This window comes from Diaporthe citri (genome assembly GCF_014595645.1).
Source record: "Diaporthe citri strain NFHF-8-4 chromosome Unknown scaffold_4, whole genome shotgun sequence".
In the NCBI taxonomy this organism is placed as follows: Eukaryota; Fungi; Ascomycota; class Sordariomycetes; order Diaporthales; family Diaporthaceae; genus Diaporthe; species Diaporthe citri.
Genome location: NW_025064849.1, coordinates 54,608 through 79,130, shown reverse-complemented (window position 1 = coordinate 79,130; position 24,523 = coordinate 54,608). Strand labels below are relative to the sequence as shown.

Sequence of the window (24,523 nt, the reverse complement as noted above, 5' to 3'; positions counted from 1 at the left end):
CAGCCCGGAGATTCCACGTTAACCACTGGTGTAATCATGGTACTCATGATGATAAGATTACTATTTGCCTTTGGACCCCCCTATGTACACCAGTCGTCTCAGCTTGGCTGTAGAGAAGGCAATGTCAGCCGGTGGATTCTCAGTGTCTGGCCGGGAGAGGACCCAGCTCTATGCCTACATTGTTCCCGCCCCCGGCGCCCTCCTCCTCGTCCCTGAGGCGACCGTACAGCGGTAACCCCCCTCCGTCGTTGCTAGGACCCGGGTACGGCTCGTGGCAATGCCAGCTGCTCAGCTGCGGCCAGTACCTCCTGTAGCTCCAGTACGCGACCACGTAACCCAGCAGCGCACCGGTGCACACATCGTACACGTCGTGGCGGTAGTCCTGGCAGCGGCTGATGGCGATCATGGCCGCCCCGAGCAGCGGGGCCAGACACAGCAGGGCGCGGGCGAGGTCGCCTCTAGCGTACACTGCCCTGTCGTCGCCGTCGTCTACCCCAGCCCTCCCGTTGGGGCCTTGGCCGCCGGCGCCGCCATTCTTCCTGCTGGTTCCGCCGGCGCCGACCACGAACAAGCGCACCTGGCCGGCCAGGAAGAGGCTCAGGTAGCCCAGCCCGGCGAAGCTGAAGCTGCTGTGGCCGCTGGGGAAGCTGCGCCAGCCGTCGTGCAGGACGTGGTGGCGGGTCTCGGTGCACACGTCGACGCCGACCAGCTTGTTCTCGGGGGTTCCCGGCGCGGGCTTGCAGCGGGCGACCAGGTCGGGCCTCGGGCGGCCCACGGTGTTCTTGACGGTGTCGGTCAGGAAGCTCGTGAGGATCAGCGCGATGGCGAGCCCCAGGACGGCGACGTGGTGCTTGTGCCTCGAGGCGCCCGTCAGGCTGTTGGCGAGGACGATCACGACCAGCGGCGCGGCTGCGGCGTAGACAACGTTGAGCGCCACGGGCACGCGCTCGACCTCGGCGTGCGGGAAGCAGATTGCTAGGTCGTTTATGTAGAACAGGCGGTGGAAGGGCTCGACGAGGAGGACGATCTGTGGTCCGGGGCGGTTTAGTTAGCTTTTGGGTGGATCGCACGTCTTGGTGGCCAGCAGAGAGAGCTTGGCAATGCAAGCAATACTGACCAATGCGTATGCGGCGACCAGGATCACGAAGCCGACATAGTCTGGTGCGTAGGACCGCTGTGGGCGAGTTTATTAGCCAGGCTGTGCCAGTCACGACTCGGATCTCCTGTGAGGGCCTCCTTGGTTGTGGTGGCATACCGTCCAGAACCGGGCGAGCGACGACATCGATGCTGCATCCGAGGGCTTTCCGGATTGTCGCGGCGCCAGCACACTTAGTCACCGTCTTCGAGCTCCTTTGAGAAGTGTCCGTAGCATCTTCTGGCCGTGGTCTCGTGGGGGATATGGACTTCGAAAGGAGCACACTACAGAGTACACGTGCGTCATTCAGCCCAGTACCCGCTGGCCGATCCGCCTAATTTCGAGTCTAGGCCCGTTGCGAGGAAGGGACAGTGACCTAACTGTGCTGTAAGGTTGTGTTACATGCGACGGTTAAACGCATATTGTGCCTCTCGTTATTCATCTACCCGAACTCCACCTCACCTCGCTCACTTCACCTCACAAACTCGCTTATACGTTTGTGACCAGATGCTGATGCCTGTATCACTGTATTACCCCAAGCATGATCGCATTTTCATCACATTATTTCGTACATATGACACCCATACGAGATGCTGAGCCCTATCCTTTGGTGATATGCGACACTTTTGCTCCTGCATGCCGTAGTCACAAGCGGCCTCGCGGCGCCTCAGATTTTCTCTGAACAGAATCCATTTATCTGCCCTTAGATGAAGAATTGCCGTCTGTAGGATGACCGACATTAGGATAATCATCTGCAGGATAATTGACTATAGGATAACCAACTGTGTGATAATTGTCTCGGCACGACTGGCTAGACAACTTTTACATTATGAAGCTTGTACCATCAGGCAGGTCCCCCAACCCATTTGCATTGATACCCTTCTTCCTCAAGGATATTTGCCATTCTGCGTTGACGTGCCGGGGATGTGAGGCTTCACGAGGCTCACCCGGGACGTCAGCTGAGTTCGCACGATGGGTCGCATACTAGACACGAACCTTTATCTCATTGTTCCAGATGCTGCCCCCTCCGGCGTATTGTGGCCCTGTGCCGGGCGCTGGACGTCCCGCCCCGGGTGTGTTTTCGACCTCTTTTCCAAGGTCCTGGAGGCCCGGGGAGGGGGGCGGGGGGAAACGTGAACGGATTAGCTATCGACAGGAGAATATACAAGAGGCAGTCTGGTGTTTCATACCTCGTTGGGCTGGCTGCCTGACTCAAGGATGGCGCTGCTAAACTCAGCATTTGACAGGGCAGCGTTGGTGCCCTGCTCCAACTTCTTCGTGCTCTGATTTGTGATGGAAGACATTGTGTGGTGGGCAGTAAGGGAAGGAGTTACTGCTAATCGAAAAGGTGACAATGAGGAATAACTTGACATAAGGATACTGGTTTGGGACCTGGAGACGTAGACTATTTATTGACTTGGAACGATAGTCTGCAAGTGGCTGGGGTCCGCTAGGGGTTGCATCTGAATGATGTAAGTTTGCAAACATGTTGATGACATGGGGCGGAACGACGAGACTTTGTATTATCTCTGCAATTGGATGGATTGGTTGATCGCTAAGTATGTATGTTTGGTAAGAACCTGTTCTACACATAATACACTTTGCGTGGATGGTATCTGAGGTGCTTAGTGGCACCGGGGTGCCTGTCCCTCAGATGGCCACACGATGGGGTGCGATTGCCAACTCTATATTTATGCCTTGATATGCTTGCGAAGCTCTCCATCTAGCTTGCTCATGTCGGCAGCACTCGGGCGTCTGCACGGGCTACCACTTTGGTCGCATTGCACTGTCTACCCCGCGGTGGTTCCCGTGGTGGTTGTCCCACGTGTCATGCCTCACGTACGTCGGAGATGGCATGCACGGCGGGCAAGAACTGCCGTTGATTCTCGCTCCCTGCCGTCCCGCCAGGTGTTCGAATTGCCCGTTGCTTGATCTTATGTGCCACCCCGTCCGAGTTCAATCCAGCGGGGTTTTCGATACCTCCAAGCACTACAGGCCTCCAAACGCGAGGCCAGAGGGGAGATGGGGGCGTCGACTGGTCGTGTCGTATGACGATGATCTCTTTGGCGTCGGTGGTCGGTGATTTGGCCGTGAAGACGACGGCTTTACCTTTCCATGGCTTCTCATGTACCGAGCTGTTGAAGACGACCCAGTAGCGCTTGACCAAATTCATCCGCTTTCTGGTTTCCATGTCTTCATCGTACATGTGCTGGTACGAGTCGTTCCATTCGGCCATGCGTGACATGGATATCTCTGTCATTCTCTCGTCATCCCTGTCGGTGAACTTATGGCATGCTGTAGACAGAGGGGTGGCTTGCGACACCAGGAACATGGAGGCAGTCGAGGTCAGTTTCCTCTCCAGCGTCCAAGCCTTGTGCCACTGCTGGGCTCGCCTGGCTGCTCTCAGCTCGCAGACCATTGCATACGCGACAGCTTCGAACTCGGGCCGATGATCACGCATGGCGCGGCTCAAGGTCCATTTTCGGGCGTTGAGCAACCTGTCGATAGACTTGATTCTGTTGAAAACGATGATGCTGCGTGCTTTTTTCGTGGTGTCGGCGATAGTGTTCAGGTACCTCCTGATGCGGCCATGCTCGTACTTGAGCCAGGGTCTTCGCATACCAGCGGCCGAGGTGGTGGGCGCGGATCGCGTCGAAGTCCCGAGTATGCGCTTTGGGCACGGCATCACCGGACACGTCTTGGGCCACCGCAGACAGTGCACCTTGTATCTGCCTGGATTGGGTCGTAAGATGATAGAGAGAGCGATCCACGACATGATGGAGCGGCAGCGAGCCCCCTTCTGGCTGCACAGAGGCATCCTCCGTACGGGAGTGATCATGGCATGGATCCCGGAGATAGGGCTGTAATGCTCTGTGAAGTTTCTTGAGAATACCGCTAACGTTTGAGAAGGGTGTAGAGATGGCTCGGCTCAAAAGGTCGGCGTAGCTCACGGGCACTGGCTCGTATGCCAAGGGCGTGTACGTGTGCGGCGAGTGCCTCTGCCTGTAGGGCCCCTGCAAACGGACCGAACCACCTTCCTTCCCCCCATCTCTTCCTTCCTCTGACGAAGCTGACGTCCCCAAGCGGCGGCTCGGCGGTCCTGGGAGGGTCGGCCGCGCCAGAGAGGTCGACGACGAGCCCACAGTCGTGACAGCACCCGGCCATCGAAGCTTGCATCTGGTCGCAAACATCTTGGCCGCACGTCAGTCGGAGAAGGGCATGCCGTCGGGGCTTTTTGCACAGTCGATTTGCGTGCACATGTGCAGCAACGGAGGTGAGTGTGGGAAATACAGCGCCTGGACCTAAATTCGCACCCTGGCATGCCACGCACGGGAGTGGGGTTGACGAGGACTTGGCAGGGCCAGGGCCCCTTGCTTTGCCCCGATTGCCCAGGCGGCACTGACGAGAGCTGCACGGATGCTACTGTGTGTGGAAAACGAAACGCAGCCCCCCCCCTGCAAATTTGATTTAGTCGGCCCCCCCAACATATAAAAAAGCCCTCTTCGCGCGCGCGCCAACGCAGCGTATTCGCGTCTTTTGCATACTCTTAAAATGTTATAATCTCCTTTAATCAAGCGTGCCCGCGTAGCGTTTTCGCGCCCTCTTTGCACATGGTGCGCACCTTGTATTTCTCGCCTCTCTTGCGATCACTTACATCCAGAGTTGTGACAGTATTTGTGTATTTTGTATCTAAAAATACAAAATACATAAATACATGTATTTGTATCTGTATTTAAATACTGTATTTGTATCTGTATTTGTATTTATATAGGCCTTGTATTTTGTATCTGTATTTGTATTTATATTTGTATTTTTAAAATTTTAAATCTGTATTTTATATTTAAAATACAAAATACAAATACAGATAGAAGTTATATAATATTTAATTTAAATTTTATTATTTTAAAAAAGAAAGAAATTTTAATTAAATTCTATTTAATTTAAGCATTTTAAATATATTTTTATTTTATTTATATTTAAATTTATTAAAAAGCTATAAATACTTTATATTTAAGGGGAAAAAAACTTAAATAAGATAAGACTTAGATAAGAAGATAAGCTTTTTTTAAAAAAAAAATACTTTTATATTATATGTAATATCTTTTAAAAAAAAGATATAAAATTAAAAAAATATACTTAAATAGCTAGTTTTAAGCTTATTTTAAAAGAATTTATATTAAATTTAATTAATTAATATTTATATATAATGTATTTTGTATTTATATTTTATATTTATGTATTTAAATACATGTATTTATATTTGTATTTGTATTTTTGTATTTGTATCTGTATTTTGTATTTTTAAAATTTTATGTATCTGTATCTATATCTGTATTTTTAAAATTTTATGTATCTGTATCTGTATCTGTATTTTGTATTTTGTATTTTTTGTATTTTCACAACTCTGCTTACATCGCTATTATGACCAAAAAGGCGCGGGAGGGCGTTGTTTTGCGTATGCACGTGGTAATCGTAAATGCAAACCTCTTCCTTTTGCTGTAATTAAGCCCCTTTAAGAAGTACTTTATCTTTGCAATAATAAGCAAACAAAAAAGGTAAACTAAGCATTTTAAGCCATTTAATACCTTTTTCATTAGCTAATTTAAATACCAGAAGCTTTAATTAGGGAAGGGCTTAAAGGGTCCAGAGGGGATGAATATTTAGCACTTGCGAGGCGCGCAGTAGATGCGTTTGAGCGGCTTGCATGCGCTGTGGAAATGCTTGCTAAGGGCGAAAGCGAGGGGGAAAATGAGGGTTAAAAAGACGCGAATACGCTGCGTTGGCGCGCGCGCGAAGAGGGTGTTTTTTTGTTTGCGGGGGGGGGGCGCGACTGAGTCAAATTTGCAGGGGGGGGCTGCGTTTCGTTTTCCACACACAGTACCTTCATTGAACATCAGTCCAGGACCTTAACAAAACATGTCTTTTTTTTTTTTCTCTCTTCCCCTTTCCCCGGCTGCTTGAACGCGAGAAAAAGCGATTAGTCTAGTTGCTCTGCCGAAGCACTGGGCTCAAGGTATACAGTCGCACAAGATTCTTCGAGGATGTCAGGCAAGATCAATTCGGGATTCACGACTCAGGTTTTGTATTTTGAAAGTGGACCGGAAACAGCTCTCGAATCTCCCAGGCGCCACCACATGGGCGAGAAGATAGCCCAGCCTCGGCAACATAACTCGCCACACGGGGACAGAGAGCCTCCCTGAGCACCGCATCCGAACGAGTTCGAGTCGGTGAGCTCTGGCTTGTTCACCAGCTGACACCGATATGCCCGTCTCATCAAGACCAATATCCCGTGCGAATCTTTTTGTTTTGCTTCTGTGTTCTTTGCCGAAGTACACATGTTCCGCGGCCGTCCTCGCTCTGTACCTAGGACAGGACTTCTATGACCCCCTTTTTGGAATACACAACAACGGAATGCTTGTCAGCGGCGCCGTCCGATGGGATCACACCGACTTTCACATCCGTATTCAGGTCCTGGTTGTGTCGAGGCCACCATTCTCTTCTAGTCTCTAGGGAAGGGTGCTCTGGCGGCTTTGACGGAGAGCGAAGTCTGCCGTCTGAGCCAATAAACTGCTCGGAAATGCCAACTTTCCGATTTGGCCAGATCCCTTTCCTTGTGGCTCCGATGAGGAGCAGCGAGTCTCGGATGGTGCAGCCGGCCCAAGCGTAATATCCGTTTGGATGTTCCAAGAACTTCTGACGAGTGAACCTTTCTGCTGAGCCGGTGGAGGAGGAATTCGTTCTCGAGGTTGTCGAGCTGCTCCGACGAGATTGGTCAATAGTTCCCAGGAAGAAGCTGGTTGGCGTCGGTCCAACGGCGACGGCGCACTCGCGGCGCTTGTCAAACGGCAATATGAGAGTTTTGTGTTCGCTGAATGCATTCTGCGCCTCTGTCAGTGGGAGTAGACACCCGGATACGGGCATCGTTCTGGCTTTACCTTATACTTTCCCCGAAAAATCTCCTCACCCACGCCATGGCCGATTTCCTCGAATTCATACGCGAAAAGGACTCCGTAGAGGTCTTGATTACCCCACGCGTACAGTGTTGAGCCCGAAGAGTCAAAGACGATGTCGACAAACTTGCCGACAGGATATTGCCACACCATCTTGATTTTCGATAACTCCTTGAGGGATTCGTCACTGTGACTCGGTCAGACTTTTCCAAGGTTGCCGGGACCATTTCAATGTTGAGGGACCAACTTGGCGTCGAGGATCAGTATCTCGTCGTTGTGTATCACCGCAATGAAGCCTTGCCTAGACACTGCCACCCTCCTGGTGGCATTGAAGTTCATATTTCTGGACGAATTTTGAGCACGAGATAGCTGCCCATTCGAGATTTTGTAACTCGTAACTATTTGAGTCAGAATGTAGTTTTGGAAGTCAGACTTGACGACTCACATTTGACCCCCAGACAACAAGATAGGGTTCTGCCACTTTGATCCCACGCCATCCGTGACCGTTTTGCAGCTGCTCAACTTCATGATGATCCGGTCTCTGGCTGTCGACGAGGAATAGCTCGATGCTCGTCTTGGTCAGATATGCCAACCTTTTGCCGTCCAAGTCATAATCGATAACATCGTGGGACGACAGTGGTAGTTTAACGAGGTGACTTGTTCCTTCTGGGTTGAACACAGGGGCCACTCGGGGTTCCGATGGTAGTAAAACATTCTCATGGTCCCTTTCTGCCAATTCCAGAGTAGGACTCAGCGGACCGGAGGCCCTGAATTGTACGTGCGCGATACTAGTATCGTTGGCGTGTGTGCGGAGATCCGCGACCCATTCATAAAGAGTAGTGGCAGACGGCCGCTTGCGAGGATTTACCTCCAATATTCTCTGGACGCATTGTGCCCAGCATCTCAAACAGACGCCCGGGGGGTGATGAACCGGTTCGTGTTCGGAGATGAAGTTTTTCAACCACTGCGAGACCTCCCTCCTCAGAATACACGGGAGCATAGTAGTTTCCCCCATATGCTCGGGTACGGTGGTGTAGAAGAAGTCGTTGAGCCACAGCTCGCCGTTTACGGTTGTCTGGCGCCTTCGCTCCTGCTTGAATCTTTCCACCCCTGAAGCGCCCCCTTCGGCGTACGCCAGGACCTCTGCAAATATTGCCCCAAATGACCAGATGTCACTGGTCCTTGCGCCGAAATCGGGATTGCGTCTGTCGTCTGAGTGTTCGATTTCTGGGGCCTGATAACTGCCTGGGATCCGTCTTGGAGACGTCCTGATGGTGTTTTCAACCCTGTTGAAAAAGTCTCCAGCTGAGCCTAGCTCGACTGTCGGAGAGCCTTGCAGACGTTCAGCGCCGAAGACCGATATTCCGAAATCGCAAAGCTTCCAATTTCCCACCACATCGTCTCTCTGGGTTGGTTCGAAGATGAGGATATTTGACGGCTTGAGGTCCAGGTGAGCGCACTTGATCTTCCAGTCATTCGCGCTAGTTGTGAACCCATTGTGAAGAAATTCCAAGGCCGAAGCTAGATTCTTGGACTGTCCCAGCAGAGACATCTTCAGTTGGTGAGCATCCGCGGCCCGAGGGAATTGTTCAGCCACGTTGTATATCTGACGCCATTGGCCTCTGGTGATGCCATAACCACCAGCGAGAAATTGTGCCAGGTCACCAAGACTGGCGTACGGTGACACGATACTCACGATTTCAGTGTCATCTTCCTGTATCTGTTCTATGATGGCATCGTGTATTGAGATATTATGGTTGGTCTGGAGGCTCTGCTTGAGGAGCTCCATGTTCCTTGCTTCTTCGATCATATTCTGCCGTGCCGAGAATGATTTGACTATTCTCAACAACGGGGCCTCCTATTTCGAGATCAGTATCAATCGATACTCAACCTAATAGGGTATACGACTTACTGGTCTCCATGTCTCCGATCTTATCGCGTTCCCTATGTACTCCTCGGGAATCCTGCAAAGCTTGTCCAAGTTAGCATAGTCCCCAAAACATGCTCAAGCTGTTGAGTGAACCTTGGGACCTACCCGGACTGTCCCATGTTGACTTTCGTAGCCTGTGTCCTCACCAAATCCACCATGAATCGTGACACCGGAGTGAACATGATCAATGAGCTCGAATGGGAGGGGAACTCGTGGGTCTTCGATTTGCTGAGGCTCCCACCGTTCAGCGGCGAATGTGATTTTTGCTGGCCTAAAAAGATACTGTACTTCCCAGCTGTGAGCCTGCAGTGGATTAAGGCCCATCCGCAGAAGGTCTCCTTGTTGTATTGGCCCATCGGCATCCTTGAACTTTGTGGTCGTGGACTCCGCGTCCCCGAAGAACACGTCTTGGCACGAGAGAATAAAGCGTGAGCGGACTCCAACCTTGACAAGGAAGGAGATGAACAAGAGAAGATGTTTAAGCAGAGCCTTCCTTTGGTCCTCGCTCAAATGCCCGAAGACAGCGTCAATTGGCCTCGGCTCGGAGCTCCAGATGCTCTCAAGATCGGAACGGCAAAAGAAAGATTTCTTTTCCGGCCCACTTCGACGTGAGACACGTTCACATCGAGCTAGAGCGGTTGAAAGGACGCCGTCCAAACAGTCTTCTATACGTCTCTCCAAGTCCCTGTCATCAATAGACCTCTGGCCTGATCCGCCTGGCGACCGGCTCATGCTTGACAGCGAGGATGATGCCAAGCTTCTTCAGGGCCTCTGGATTCATCTCCAAGCAACCGAGCTCTCATCTCCGGCGGAAGGATGATCAGCGCTCATCCATGACATCGGATTCGGTTCAGGTAATAAGGATAGTCAGGCCTAAGGGTGATGGCAAGCCGTTCGTGACGATTGAGGTCGTGTGCGGCACTCGCGAAATTAGGGGCAGGAGTGGGGAAACGACAGATGAATGAAGTTCAGGGCTGCAGGACAGCCTCCTTTGGGGTTGTTGACTCTAAGACATGCCAGATGACCATGTGTCCGGTCCAAGTCCTATGTACATAGCCTCCGCAGGGCTGTTACACCGATAACAAGACTCGACTCCTTCGCTGACGTGGCTAAGAGGCAAGATAAGCGACGCCCTGGCCGTCTGGGGGCCATGGTCGGGTACCGCTTCTCCAAACTAACCAGTTTGATACATGGTGCAGGTCTCTGTAGGATTGTGACCCAGGCTGCCAGCTGGGCAGGCAGCTGAGAAGGATCGCTTTGCAGCCCAAGACCTGCGATCGTAAATTTTGCCCACTGGGCATCCGAGTTCTCAGCTCCGTAGGCATTAAACTTCTGGAGGTGTCCTCAGCCTCACTGTGACATGCGTACCGTTTTTTTGTTAACTAGGTAGCTTCAAATTGCCATCTCGCAGCTATTCCCGTATACTTAGTTCTTCTAGTCAAATACTTTGGTATTCTGTATACCTAGAATGGTGTCGATATATTGGCTATCAGAGCCGGCCTTTCTCCGACGACGTGTCATTCGTATTCGTGAAGACATACCACCAACTTGAATAACTTCAGGATACCACATTGATCTTTTCGCTTTGCCTATATCATCTTTCTTTTTTTCTTACACCCACTTTTTGGAAAGGAGGGTCGAGCCGGTTGCCCAAGATGGACATAGACGTCTTGAGTTCATCGTCTCCGGGTCTTCTCCGTCTATTGCCTGCGTTCAGTCCTACTGGGCCTAATTATCGTCCCATTTCTGTAGGACCCAAACTAGTGCTGGCCGAATTCGTCCGTCGGGCTGCGTGCCCGTTGAATGCACCGTTGGAACCCCAAACCACAAGTGCTTCTTCTCTAAACTGTCCCCTTTCAGCCGCCTTTTTGGACGCCGAGTTCAGATTGTCTATACAATCGCGGAGCATCTCAGGGTCTGAAGGATTTCTATCCATGGGAACCCACCAGGCCTTCTTCCAGTTTCCGTTCCACGCCTTGAGAGCTGCCCCAAAGGGCCAGAAGAATTCCTTGCTGGAGTTTGACTCAGCCAAGGATCGAGGTACAGTGACAAGGGCAAAACTCACGAGAAAATACACCGAAACTGACCAGGCATCCGAAATTCCGCCCTTGTCGTTGGTCTCAGCCCGCACGTCCCACCAGACCGAGCTTGACACAACGATCAAAAGCAAGGATCCCACGAGGCCGATCCACGCCGCCAGTGGCTGGGGGAGAATCCCTTTTGTTACGATACGGCCTTTCGAAATATATTCCTGGTAGTGACTGGGGCGGCTATCGTCGTCCAGATTCCGCAGGCCGATGGCGCAATAATTACACCTGCAATGAATCAGTGGCAATTCCAGCTGTGGGAATCCAGACTTACCAGGTTCGGAATCTGATGAATGCCAAACAAAGGCATATCCAAACCGCTATAAAGGCCATACTCGACGTAACGAAGAGAAATTGTCTCATCTGAAGTATTCAAGACGTTAGTGGAAGTCTGTAACTAGTGTTACGTCAAGACCGTTTCTGCATATCAGAAGCCAACTCACACTGGCCAAAGTCTTCCAGTCACCATTCCATGCGAAGCCTAGGAAGGGCACCCAGCAGAAGATAAGCCACGAGAAGACAACCGAGTAGAACGGAACTCCTGTTCCCGGACGAGTTGACCCGAGGTACCGTATCAGAGGGTTTGTGAGCCCCTTTCGTTTTACTCTTTCGCTCGATGCAAGACCGTACAATGTGCGACTGGCGATGTACAGTGCAGCGTTGCCACAGGACAGTACACTATATAGAATGACAACATTTACAAAGTTTGCTAGGCCCCTGACGTCTGCATTTGGGGGGCCGTCCTGTGGCCTATTAATGTTGCAAATCGCTTTGACCACAGCAACCGTCGACTTGTAGCATTCGTCAGTCGAGTTGAACGTGTTGAAAAGGCCACTGTCGGGATCGGCAGAAGCCCTGGTGACATTGACCCAAGGGTGAAACGACGTGACATCAGAAGAATCCCATGGAACGGTAAACATCATGCCGAGGATGTAGAAGAAGTGAAGACCGATAAGGATCCAGTGGATAGATCTCGATGCAAGTGCGATGTCGCCTATCGTTCTTGCTTCAAAGGCTGCCATCGTAGTGCTCTCGATCCCTCCGAAGCTCCATGCGACCAGGGGCAGAGCCATGCTGGGGATCAAAGTCAGTCCATCGGCTGATTCTGTTGAGCGAGCTCAGTGCGTCCGACTGACCAGAATGCTGTCCATGTATTGTCGGTGTAATCTGGGTTGGGCTCGAAGCCTCGGCCAATGGCTGCAGTCAGTTTTGTAAGTAACCTATCCTTATAATTCTATGAGCGTACGTGGGCGACTTACTCGCGTTGTCTCCTGTTGCCAGTCCATCTGCTCGCTGTAAGTATCTGGTGGCGTGCATGTGCAACATTTTTTTTTTTTTTTAAAAAAGTCCAGTGAGATACTAACATTTTCCAGCCACTGCATAGAAGGCGATAGACAAGGTGAGAATGAGCAGCACTTTTAACAGCCCACCCGCAGTCTCCACCCAGCCGAAATACTTGGTACGGTCAGCTGAGCTTCATTTCAGATGAAGGGGCTCTAAGAGACCACGTAAGCACCTTGACATTGATCGAATTGATCACAACGCAGAACACCGGGACTGTGACATAGAATATGACGCCGATCGCTACGTGGTCAAGGCCCCAGTATTCAGTTATAGAGGCAGCCGTGAGCATCTCCAAAGAACGTCGTAACCCAGGCGTACCTATTACATTCGATTGATTAGTGCATGGACTATCAGGTGTTGCAAAGACATGCCACCGTCTTCTCACCCAATCGACCAGCTCAGGACTTGACACTTACCAGTACGAAAAACCGACGACCCACCCGAGTTCATGATCCACAAAGTTGTAGACGTACTCAAAGACTGCATTGGGCGTGGGAAACAGCTGGACGAGGTGGCTGACAGTATCGCCAATACAGGCGGCGATGACACTGAGAATCAGGAATGCAACCAGAAGCCCAAGCGGCCCCACAAGCTGAAGTGCATCCAGGTCGGTCATATAAATGCCAGCTCCTATGAGATCACTGAGCACTATGAACTATGACACTGTCAGAAGCCAAACGGGTGATTCTTTCAGGCCAGCACGAACCAAGATCTGCTGCCCGCTCAATTCCTGTCTGATTCGAGGCGTCTCAGTCAAAACGTGTTCAAAAATGGAGGCAGCTACAATTCTCACCGTAGTTGCCCTGCGCCCATCGCATCTTCAACAGTCACCATCGTCTTGCTCGGAGAGGACTCTCAACTTGACTTTGAGCTGCTGTGAGCCCTGTCGCCTGATGATTTCGGGTGATGCCTCTCGGAGAGATCAATGTGGGATCTTTGAGGCCAAATGGAACGAGCAAGGAGCCGGTAATGCGTAGCAGAATCTCATGAGCGAAATCGTATCAAGCGGTAATTTCTTTACTGTGGTTTGGCTTGCGTTGTCGTATGTAGATGCTCACGATATTGTGGTTAAAGGCCGAGACTAGGTCGGGGAGAGCCGTTGGGAATGGCTGAGCCGGGAATTTTGAGGCTCCAACGATGCCCTGCCGATTGCCAGGATGGCGTTCTTGGGCCTATCTACAAGTCCGAGCATTGAAAATGCCGAGATTTGCCTTGTGGTTCGCCCAAGGACGAACCGGGCGGCGGAGTTGGAACACCAAAAGACAAATTGCAGGTACCGGCCTGGAGGCTTGGAGGTAGCTGTGACCTCGAGCCAGCGATCAGCAACATAATCCTTCAGGAAACACCAATGTAGGGTCAGTCACGCCTGGGTGGTCCGATACCACCAATCACGCTGCCCGAGGAGCCAGCCACGGCCGGAGAACACATCACCATGCAGCACTATGAGAGGGCCATCGCCAAGTTCCAACATTTCCCAGGCCGCGGGGGCCATTGCCTCAATCTTGGGATTATCGGGGCGCTCCCATGCAAGCCACCGGTGAGCATGTGGTGCCGCAGCCCCGGCCAGCGTACAAATCGGACGTATCAACCACCCCTGCAGCAATACTGGTGTGTGATAACAAACGCCACGGTCCATTTGGGCATCTAGGCATCCAAGTGGATTGCGGTGCTCAAACTGTGACCCCCGGATTCTGCCTGCTTTCCCATTCACACGGGAAACAGGCAGACAGTCGAGAAAAAAGCGAGGCTGCAAGGCCTTCATAGGAAAGTCAGTACAATATATGCGCACAACACGGCATCGCAGTGGAATCAGCCACTCCATGAATCTCCTTTTCACATCACTTCAGTCTCGAAGTCTCCTCAGCGCCGCACCAATACCCCCGTGAAGTGGCCGAAATGGTGAAGATCGTTGTCCCAAGTCATTACAGCCGGTACATTGTTACTGCCAGTGACCTGGAAAGTTACCTGCAGAACCAGTTTGGTGAAGGCAATGATTTTCACATTGAGGTGCTCCTTAACCTCGTGCGTTGCGCCATCGTGAACCACTGGCTGACCACTACCGACAGCATACCAACGACCTGTGGCATTTCGAAAGCCCGAGGGAACTCTCAAATGTACGTTGCCGACACCAGCGCCCTTACTACTCGACTCCTCAATTACTGATGCTCATTTCCCGCAGAAACAACTCATGTATGGGTCTTGTATCACATCATAGGACGTAGGACTAACCGTACAATCCCCAGGAGAATGACAAGGGATATCATCGACCGTAGAAGCGCGGCAAACCGCAGAGCGCAGAGGCGTACTTGGTGAGCTCGGAACTGAGAAGATGAAGATCGGGGGCGTGTTCTTAGCTTCTTCTGGAGGCCGGCAGGAACAGACGGGGTGGCATGCGGGGGCCCTGGCGTTGTAATGGGAGGTGGCGGAGACAGGATGCAGGCGGAGCATATGTGTACAAAGGCAGTTAGGCGAACGCTACGCTGAGAGGATGGCACACCTCAAGGCACACAGATAACGGCAGACAAGGGGGGTGGTCAGCATTGTGCAACCTCGGACGGTTGTCTTCAAGTAAACCCTTGCCTCGTTACCCCCAAAATCCGAGAGCTGAATGTGAACTGTTTGACTGTGGTGTATCTCGACCTCTTGCTTTGTGATCACCTGCAGTCTCTAATTATATTGCATTCAAGCCTCGAAGCTGCTTGGAGACCACGATGAGCGGAGCTGATACGGAACTTATCGAAGAGCTGTTCCAGGACCAAAACTTGGATCCCGAGGATGTTTTCTGCTCAGAGGGCGGGTGCTTCCAAGTGATTGACATCAGGGGTGGTAAGCTCGACAAAAGGACCATTCTGTGCATGCTTGCTGGAGATCCATTTGAATGACCGAGGCTTTCCAGGTAACGTCAAACATCTCGAGATCGACAACGAGGTCAGCTTCCAAGACCTTCTGGCCCCGAAAAATATTTCCGGAACCCGCATCATGTGTGTAAATTCATACCTCGCCGTGGGTATCACCAGATTGCTAAGAGCCATTCCAACCTCGACAGCTCCATAAGTGGGCAAAGCACGGTCTTCAACCTTGACATCAGTCTTTCGTGGACTACAAGGCTTTTCGAAGCATACAAAGTCCACCCAGAATTCTACCGAACTTTAGTGTCTTTCGGAAATGGCCCCCATTTCGCAGAAGCTTGCGACGGGAATGACCTGCTTTGTAAAAGGTCGAACGGCACATGTGAGCAATTCGCAAGCCAGGGACACACATAAGACGAGGGAAAATTCTGACCGTGTGGATGCAGATACCTTGTCATACAAGCTCAACTTTGTCGAACTTAATAACCGGAACGTGAGTGAGCGTTGGTCTTCGAGACATCTCGGGGTATATCACCAGCATGAGGCAGATTTCGACCTCTATGTGTTGGTTCACTGCAGCAGGTCGAGTGCACTGTACAGCAGATTCACGCCTACGTCGACGGGCCCGCATGGCCAACATGATCAGTTGCAAGATATTGTACAGAATCAGGGAAGTCTCCATGACCTTGTCTTGCAAACATATGTCCGCAACTGGCGGCCGTACTTGAGCTCATCGGGAAACGAGCTTTCCAAAATGGTGAGCTCGAGAATGCCCGGAATGGATCTATAAGCAAGCATATGCTGATAAACTGTCCTGTAGAGTAATCAAGCCATGGTAGCCCAGGTGACGGAGGCCGGAACTCAAAGCTATGTCTGGCTACGCCGGCTCAGATCGCTCAGAGACCGCGTGGACTTGGCCTCGGGGCACTGCATGAGCAACCTTGCGGTCATCGAGTCGATACGCCGGAGTCAACAGACCAATGTGGAAAACAGGGACGCCCAGAAGCTTTCAGCAGCCCAGAAGACCATCGAAAGTTGTGTGAAGAACTCTCAACTCTTGAAAGATCGCATTGATAATACCATCGAGCTTGTAAGTGTGCCAAACTTTGAAACGCTGAGATCTCCTGATGGGTAATTAAGTTCTAATCATGACCCAGATCAGTTGCACTTTGACAATCCACAGCCATGAAGAGGCAGCCAAGCTCGTTCATGAGATCAAGGTGCTCACGGAGGAAACGAGCAGCGTCACCAAGAAGCTAACCCAGATCGCCGAAAACTCTGCACACAGCGGAGAGATCATAAGGGTCATCACCATTGTCTCCGCCATCTATTTGCCAGGCAGTTTCGCCACCGTAAGTGCTCCGACCCTCAAACATTCACCATCGCCTTGTTTCTAATCTTGTGTGTTTTGTTTGGCACACCCAGTCAGTCTTCGGGATGAATTTCTTCGACTTTGTCGAGGGAAAACGACGGATCGCTGTTGCCAAGGACATATACATATTCGTGGCATTCTGGATCGGGCTGACAGTCCTGACTGCCGCCACTTTCTTCTGGGCCTACATGCGTGGCAGGAAAAGACTGAAAAAAGTTGAAGAGGCCGCGTTTGAGGCCATGACTCAGACTTCGGCTAAGCGGTCTAGTGGAGTTCTATCGTCGACAAGTGGTTTTGAAAGACCCGGGGTGGTATGAACAGCCAGCACACTGGCACAGTAGAAAGCATGCGTCGATAGATTGATGACCGTTTTGTTCGGGGGGACACTATTAGATAACTCTGGACGGTACAAGGTATGTCATTTGGCTGTGTACTTAATTTATACTTTTTTCCGAGCCCCTTCCGCCATGAAATCCATCCACGGAGTTGCAATGCATATCTATCTGTCCTGTCTGTGTAATTGTCCTTGGTGCCGCCCAAGGGGTGAGCCTCTGTGAGAGAGATGCTACGGATTACCTGGCCGCCAGTCTTTCCTGCATTCCCCAACCAGGACTTTGGAACTCGTAGGCTCTTGCATTTTGGAGGGAGAAGTGAGAAGGAACAGCGACCAGACAAATTACAGAATACCAGTGAAGACGTTGAGAGTTGGTGCACACAGGCCAATCCCAGGCGGGCACGAGTGTGCCAAAACAGTATCTGACAGGCAGTTGTTTCGATTCATGCCGGTAGAGGCGTATTGGTCTGAATTGCTTTGCATCTAGAAGATCATTTGCGTTATCCAGAACCCATGGTCTGATTAGAATAACGCACTCCAACCACGGCGTCGCGCACCTATCGAGTACATTTACACATTTTATGCCAGCCGTGCTTACCCTGATATTGCTTCTTCCCTGGCTAACAAGCTTGGCAACTTTTCAACCTTTTGAATCCTACTGTACTAGTAGTCTTGGAGTAGAAACCCGCACATAAATAGTTTCACGGCTGGAACTCCGCAAAGAATACCCCCCCCCCCCCCAACACGCGGGAGGGCGCCTGTGAAACGGGCCAGCCGCTGACGCGATAATGAAGCACATGTCATTGTATTCCCCAGAGTAGTCATCTTCCGAGGCCTTCAATCACCGTCGTACAAATCCTCGCCCTCGGCGTCCTCCATCTCGAGATCCTGCACCAGCACGTGTTGCGAGGGCGCACTGGCCGACGCGCGCATGACGGTCTGGTTCAGCTCCTGGATTTCCTCCACCGCACGGTTGAACCTCTGCACAGACGACTTGAGGTTGGCTCTCTTGGCCGCCGTGCTGGGCTCCTCCTCCATGAGGCGCGCAAATACGTCTGGGTCGTACGGGGCTGGGCCACCGGCCAGGCCCATCTCCTTGTCCAGGTGCATCTCGATATCGCTGATGAGCTCGGGGAACAGGCCGGACGTGAACTGCATGGCGGTCACGTCGATGAACCGCATCGCGGCCGTGAGGTAGTATCCCCTGACGCGTGCAGCCACATCCAGTTCGGGGGCGTATTCGTCGTCTCCAAGCTTGAGCTCCTCCTTCTGGATCCGTTGCTCCTCGTTGCGGCGCGCCTCAGCGCTCAGCTTGCCCCAGTCCTCCAGCTTCTCGGGGGAGGGGTCGTTGTTGTAGGCCTTCCATCGGTAAAAGTGCCGACTGCGACGTAGCATCTGGGTCTCATGGCCCCGGTGACGCTGGAACGACTCATCGTCGGTGGTGTAGACCTTGGTCGTCTCCATCTTGTAATTTCTGTAGAGGTACTCGAGAATGCGCTGCTTGTGAGCCTTGAGCCACTCGGCAGTCAGTCGCTTCGCATCCCGGTAGACCTGCCTCTTCTGCAAGTCCCTATATTTCAGTCAGTAACAATTCTGCGACCAAGGCCTCATTCCTGACTTACTTGAATGATTCGTTCAGAGAGCTATCCAGCTCCCGGCGAAGCTGGGTCATCGTGTGGTCCAGGAACCTGTGCAGAGGGCCCTCCCAGGTAGTCACCGCTTCAACACACAACTTTTCAATCACGTCGTACGGTACCTCGCCAGGCTTTCCAGCTTCTCGCTCCGACCTGATCAGGTTACGTATCTGTGCCAGTGTCTTGCTGGGAACCCTACCACCGGCATCAGACAGTGGCCCAGGTGCGATCCCAGGTGTTTGCGCCGGCACATCAGTCGCAAAAGAGCCGTTCCAATCCTCAACCTTTATGACGCCGTTCTCCCCTCTGCGTCGCTGAGCAGAAGGCGTAGAGACGCTGTCGCCAGTCAGATCGAACACCTGCCGGTTGCGCTTCACAGACAGGCTCGGGGAGTTGTTAGCACTGAAGACCGAGTCCCTATCGCTGGCGCCCGAGCCGATTGGCCTATCAATCGCGAAGCCCTCTGGCATCACTCGGTAGCGAGGCTTGAGATCGATCACCTTGATCCTGAATGTCTCCGCGATCTTGCCCCACGAGGAGAGGAATACCTTGCTCCTGAGGCGCGACTGGAATTCCTGGGTGAACTTGAGGAGGCTCCTGCGTACTTCGTACTCGGGATTCGCGGGCATGTCGGGCAAGCGAGCCAGCTGCTCCTTCGCGAGGCTGAGCTTCTTGTTGAGCTTCTTCTCGAGGTCGGGAAGGTTCCTGGCGAACTCCTGCGCGAGTGACTGCGCGAGAAACTTGACCAGCTGGTCGATTCCGCAGCGCTCGTCGAAGTGTCGAAACTCCTCAGGCCAGCTCCCCGTGGCACGGTTGAAAAAGGCCTCCTCGGCGGCGTGCTCGTCCCGGAGGCTCTGGCGATCTCGACGCTGCAGCTCATGCCCATCGCCGTTCTGGAGCGAGGGAGGCGCCCGCGAGGTGATGAAGTACCCACGGCCAACTTGATGTTGCTGGCCAGCCCTGTCATCCAAAGTCAGTATCTCCAGGTAGGTGGTGACAACATTCGGGTGTGACCTACAGCATCTCCAGCCACTGGTTGTGGCCACCGCGTGGGAGTAGGTCAGCCTTGGTCATGACGCCAATGGTGCGTTGCTGAGCCCGGACGTTCCGGATGAGGGCGTATGTCGAGGATGTCTCGGGGTCATGGTTCATGGGCACGGCCCACAAGATGATTGCCTTCTCGTGAGAGATGTACTCGCGAACGAGATTCTCGACCACCTTGACCAGGAACTGGTCCTCCTCGTGCTTGGCGTTGCGGAAGACACCAGGCATGTCGTAGAAGGAGAGGTCCGGCAGGCCTGGGCCTTTAACCTCGATGGCCACGGTGTTTGGGCTAAACTTGGCCTCGGTGGTGCGCTCGGCCTCGGCAAGACGGCGGGCCTCGTACTCTGGCTCCTTCTCCTCGGCAGTCCGGAGGTCCCAGTCCTTGGGCACGTACTGGGTGAAATTCCGGCTGTGGTTGAGGATGGCTATCTGAGCCCACCTGACTATCTCGTCGATGGGATCGGTCTTGTTGTAGATCATCTTGAACTCTTTTGTGTTTCTTGTCTGCTTCAGCCAAGGAGGGAAAGGGTTGTGCTCCGTGACATCAGCCTCGGTGATGGGCTCGTCGTTGGGCGGGCGATAGGCATAGTCCTGCTGGAGGGAGACGCGGCAGCGCCATGTGGTGTCACTGGAGAGACGGATGTGGACGGGGCAGCGCGTACAAACGCCGTCGCTGCGGGGCAGTATGATCTGAGAGATGGCCGACATCAGGCTGGACTTGCCTGATGACTGGTCGCCGACGAGGATGAGCTCAGGCAGCGGGGTGTCATGGTGGATGCCGAGCGACTGGAGGGAGCCCAGGGTGTCGTTGAAACTCTTCAAGTGCTGACCGATGTCCTTGAGGTTCTTGTCGATGTCGCCCGCCTCGGGCACGTGGATATCATGGTGGGCGACGGCCTCTGGGTCCTCCTTGAAGGTCCTTGGCCGCACCTGCATGAAGACGACATCCTCTCCCATCTCGGAGTGCTGCTGGCCGGCATAAGCGGTGGCCACGGTAGCTGGGTTGATGTTAACAACGTGAGGGAAGACAGAACAGTTAGGAATGGAAAAGGGGGGGGGGGGCAGGAGGAAAAGCAAACTCACGGGCACCTGATCGCTGGGCACGCCTCGCATCGGGAGAAACAACGGAGCTCGAAGTGGCTGATGGGGCCGGCCTGTTGGGTATGGCGGACCGGGGGGTGACGGCAGCGGGAGTCCTCGAGTTGGAGGGCCGAGGAGGCGTGGCAGTGCGGTTTGGAGCATGATGAAGGCCGGGCTCTGCCTTGATGTGCCTATTCCGGCTGCTGGGGCATGGTGCAGGTGCAGATGATACGATGATATGGTTGTATGACGAGAGCCAGCTAGCTCATGTGCCTGGTATGAGAACAGCACGAGACTGCCTGAGGGTCCGAGGCTTGGCACAAATTAAATATGTCAAGAGTTGCAAGTGTGGTTGAGGAGTCTGGATATGGTGATGACGGTTGGAGAAGCAAACTTGGCCTCTCAAGAAGTGGGTATCAGGAATGAAAACGTGGAGGAACGCGTTGGGAATACAATGAGGCTATCGAGTACAGAGTATGAATTGCGAGGTCAAGACAAACGGTAGACAACCGGGGAATGAATGAATGGGCAAGTGAGAGATTGAGTGAATGAATGAATGAGTGAATGAACGAGTGCGAAGACGCGACGAGGACAGGCTCGAGGGCGCGACAGCAAGCCTGCAAGGGTGAGGTTGCTGGCGTTGGCGATGTCCCCAGGCGGACACAGAAATGGTCAAAATCTGTTAGGCAGGAGGTGGAAGGAGGGGTGAGACTGCTAGCAAACACTAGCTGGGACAGGAGGGAATTTGGTGCAGGAAGCTCGAGGTTGAGCTGCGACAGGCGCTGCAAGGGGAGCGAAACTGAGTGGCTGGGGAACTGGGGGTTGCACTTCCGGCCCAGCAATCAGCTTCTGAATTATCCAGGTAGGCTACCTGGGTAGAACTCTACCCAGCATTAGGCCTAGATACCTACCACTAGGGAGGCAAAATTCACGGCCATCCCATACAAATGGTGTGGGAGACTGTGAATTGTCGGGTGTGACAGTGAGTGCTGTAAAGGGGACAGACGAGAGCACAGTCCAAGTCCAGGGCCAGGGGGAGGAAGGTTTGCAGAGCAAACTCGAACAATGAACACCAGCTCACCAGCACTGTCCTGCACACTTTGATTGCCACCCCACCATACGCCAACACCATGCCAGCTTCTCTTCTTCTGCTCAGGATGCAGTTGCATCAACAAGCATAATCTGATGAAGACCAAGATCGGAAGGTGGACCATTCCATGCGAGGACGAGACGGGTATTACACAGAGGACAGTATGATCTCATCTCTCAAGTTGGGGGCGACAGACCAGATCAGATGCCTGGCAGAAAGAACCACAAGCAGATAGGTAGTAGACATTGAAGGTGGTTCCACAGACTCCAGACTACTGGACAGTATATCACAGACAAAAGGGGACAGAAAAGGCTGCTGGCACAGGGGAAGAGAGGAGCACACAGGAACGGAAAACGAGGAGAGAAAGGGATACCACCGAATGCTGCACCTGAACACAGAGGCCAGCACCAATACGGTTTGTAGATCGAGGGGCGTGCATGAGCTGCAAACTGAAGGGGAGATGCGTCCCAATGACAATGGCTACAGTCATGGCCACAGTCATGGCGCCAGTCTTTGCAGAAAAAAAGCAAAGAGATATTGAGGTCGAACGGAGTTGAAGGCAGGCTCGAGGAGGGGCCCATAAAATGTAGGGAACTGCAGGTGCAGGCCATCCACTATCCCCAGAGGTCCAAGGCCCTGGACGTCACTTGCAGGGGACCCACCTCTAGTCCCTGTGGGGACAGGTGAGCTGTGGCCAGCAGGCGGGAGACGGGAGGTGGGAGGGAAGGGGTGCAACATTTCGGTGACACAACACCACCCAAACCAGACCAGGCAGGATTCCAGATCAGGACAACATCATCTCAAGACACGACACCACCAAATCCTCTACCAACCACCATTCTCTTTCTCTCCTTAACCATCTAGACTATCTCCTCTGGTCAGATCCCTCCCTCCTCCCTGGGCCTGATACAGCTATCTCAACACGTCCTTCCGTCTTGTTCTTGAACCCCTCACGGCCTGCCCACCCATGTCCCTCCAGATCCCCCATCGGCCACGGCCCAACGGTGACCACCACGGCGCCACCAAGGCTGTGATTCTGGTCAGTCCCAGTCCTAACTCTTCTCCTTCCTATAAGCAAGACCACAAATTCCAAAATTGGAATACTGACAATCCCTGTGTTTGCAGGTTGGCGGCGCATCTCGAGGCACCCGCTTCCGACCTCTCTCCCTCGACGTCCCCAAGGTTCGTCTACAAACTAAACTGCCAGCTCCAGCTCCACCAAACACACAACCACCCCGTTGCTTGCTGGCTGGCTCACCTGCTTGCTCAGCAGCCACCGGCAACAACAGCAACACAAGGCTAACAGTATCACCACTACTATTATAGCCCCTCTTCGACGTCGCCGGCCACCCCATCATCCACCACTGCCTGACCGCCATCTCCAAAGTCCCCTCCATACACGAGGTCTACCTCATCGGCTACTACGACGAGTCCGTCTTCCGCGACTTCATCAAGGATGCCGCCTCCGACTTCCCCAACCTCTCCGTCAAGTACCTGCGCGAGTACCAGGCCCTGGGCACCGCCGGCGGCCTGTACCACTTCCGCGATGCCATCCTCAAGGGCAAGCCCGAGCGCCTCTTCGTCCTAAACTCGGACGTCTGCTGCTCCTTTCCCCTCAACGAGATGCTCAAGCTCTTCACCGAGAAGTACGCAGAGGCCGTCATCCTCGGCACCCGCGTCAGCACGGAGGCCGCCACGAACTTTGGCTGCATTGTTAGCGACAACCACACCAAGCGCGTTCTGCACTACGTCGAGAAGCCGGAGGGCCACATCTCAAACCTCATAAACTGCGGCGTCTACCTCTTCAGCACAGACGTCATCTTCCCCTCCATCAAGAGCGCCATCAAGCGCCGCGCAGACCGCCCGCGCCTCGCCAGCTACGCCAGCAACGAGAACCTCGAGAGCTCCTTCGTCCTCGACCAGGACGACGACGACGACGACGAGAGCAAGAGCCAGATCATCCGCCTCGAGCAGGACATCCTCAGCGACATGGCCGACAGCAAGCAGTTCTTCGTATACGAGACAAAGGACTTTTGGCGCCAGATCAAGACAGCCGGCTCCGCCGTGCCCGCCAACGCCCTCTACCTGCAGCAGGCCCGCCAGAACGGCTCCAAGGAGCTCACTGAGCCCTCGGCCAACATCATCCCTCCCGTCTTCATCCACCCCTCGGCCCACGTCGACCCCACCGCCAAGCTCGGCCCCAACGTCTCTGTCGGGCCCCGCGCCACCATCGGCCGTGGCACCCGCGTCAAGGAGTCCATCGTCCTCGAGGACGCCGAGATAAAGCACGACGCCTGCGTCATGTACTCGATCGTCGGCTGGGGCTGCAAGGTCGGCGCCTGGGCCCGTGTCGAGGGCACACCCCTGCCCCTGACCAGCCACACCACCAGCATCGTCAAGAACGGCGTCAAGGTCCAGTCAGTGACCATCCTTGGCAAGGAGTGTGGCGTGCGCGACGAGATCCGCGTGCAGAACTGTGTCTGCTTGCCTTACAAGGAGCTGAAGCGGGTGAGTCCCCAGGCTGCGGCTATCCCTGGAATAGTTAACATTTATGCTAACCTCAACACAGGATGTTTCGAGCGAGGTCATCATGTAGAGGCGGCCTTTAAAACGGGGAAGGGAATTGAAAAGCGACACTAATGATACCATCTTTGTTGTTTGTTTCTCCGTCTT

The 24,523-nt window shown here is 53.2% G+C and overlaps 8 protein-coding genes across 8 annotated transcripts; 3 read left to right on the top strand and 5 right to left on the bottom strand.

The window, feature by feature from the left end:
- Positions 1–98: 98 nt before the first annotated feature.
- Positions 99–2,439, bottom strand: INS49_009215 (uncharacterized protein; the record flags this gene model as incomplete). The annotated part of the gene is made up of 5 exons (XM_043169951.1): positions 99–107; positions 179–1,027; positions 1,118–1,174; positions 2,132–2,236; positions 2,326–2,439. The coding sequence occupies 5 exons, from the start codon at positions 2,437–2,439 to the stop codon at positions 99–101; spliced, it is 1,134 nt and encodes a 377-aa protein (XP_043024516.1).
- Positions 2,440–2,963: 524 nt separating this feature from the next.
- On the bottom strand, positions 2,964–3,821 carry INS49_009214 (uncharacterized protein; the record flags this gene model as incomplete). The annotated part of the gene is made up of 1 exon (XM_043169950.1): positions 2,964–3,821. The coding sequence occupies one exon, from the start codon at positions 3,819–3,821 to the stop codon at positions 2,964–2,966; it is 858 nt and encodes a 285-aa protein (XP_043024515.1).
- Positions 3,822–6,499: 2,678 nt separating this feature from the next.
- On the bottom strand, positions 6,500–9,135 carry INS49_009213 (uncharacterized protein; the record flags this gene model as incomplete). Its single annotated transcript, XM_043169949.1, has 6 exons — positions 6,500–7,015; positions 7,072–7,273; positions 7,334–7,455; positions 7,532–8,944; positions 8,999–9,050; positions 9,122–9,135. 6 exons carry the CDS (start codon positions 9,133–9,135, stop codon positions 6,500–6,502), a joined length of 2,319 nt encoding a protein of 772 aa, XP_043024514.1.
- Positions 9,136–10,748: 1,613 nt separating this feature from the next.
- INS49_009212 (uncharacterized protein) lies at positions 10,749–13,265 on the bottom strand (the record flags this gene model as incomplete). The annotated part of the gene is made up of 11 exons (XM_043169948.1): positions 10,749–11,028; positions 11,104–11,331; positions 11,378–11,466; positions 11,547–12,177; positions 12,240–12,300; positions 12,363–12,389; positions 12,468–12,558; positions 12,620–12,765; positions 12,877–13,095; positions 13,154–13,177; positions 13,241–13,265. The coding sequence occupies 11 exons, from the start codon at positions 13,263–13,265 to the stop codon at positions 10,749–10,751; spliced, it is 1,821 nt and encodes a 606-aa protein (XP_043024513.1).
- A 1,078-nt stretch (positions 13,266–14,343) lies between these two features.
- Positions 14,344–14,662, top strand: INS49_009211 (uncharacterized protein; the record flags this gene model as incomplete). Its single annotated transcript, XM_043169947.1, has 3 exons — positions 14,344–14,469; positions 14,514–14,561; positions 14,627–14,662. The coding sequence occupies 3 exons, from the start codon at positions 14,344–14,346 to the stop codon at positions 14,660–14,662; spliced, it is 210 nt and encodes a 69-aa protein (XP_043024512.1).
- Positions 14,663–15,158: 496 nt separating this feature from the next.
- Positions 15,159–16,985, top strand: INS49_009210 (uncharacterized protein; the record flags this gene model as incomplete). The annotated part of the gene is made up of 7 exons (XM_043169946.1): positions 15,159–15,273; positions 15,344–15,428; positions 15,494–15,678; positions 15,743–16,053; positions 16,117–16,386; positions 16,454–16,648; positions 16,722–16,985. 7 exons carry the CDS (start codon positions 15,159–15,161, stop codon positions 16,983–16,985), a joined length of 1,425 nt encoding a protein of 474 aa, XP_043024511.1.
- An 854-nt stretch (positions 16,986–17,839) lies between these two features.
- On the bottom strand, positions 17,840–20,637 carry INS49_009209 (uncharacterized protein; the record flags this gene model as incomplete). Its single annotated transcript, XM_043169945.1, has 3 exons — positions 17,840–18,557; positions 18,625–19,596; positions 19,655–20,637. 3 exons carry the CDS (start codon positions 20,635–20,637, stop codon positions 17,840–17,842), a joined length of 2,673 nt encoding a protein of 890 aa, XP_043024510.1.
- A 2,180-nt stretch (positions 20,638–22,817) lies between these two features.
- On the top strand, positions 22,818–24,446 carry INS49_009208 (uncharacterized protein; the record flags this gene model as incomplete). Its single annotated transcript, XM_043169944.1, has 4 exons — positions 22,818–22,889; positions 22,976–23,032; positions 23,177–24,358; positions 24,420–24,446. 4 exons carry the CDS (start codon positions 22,818–22,820, stop codon positions 24,444–24,446), a joined length of 1,338 nt encoding a protein of 445 aa, XP_043024509.1.
- Positions 24,447–24,523: the final 77 nt, after the last annotated feature.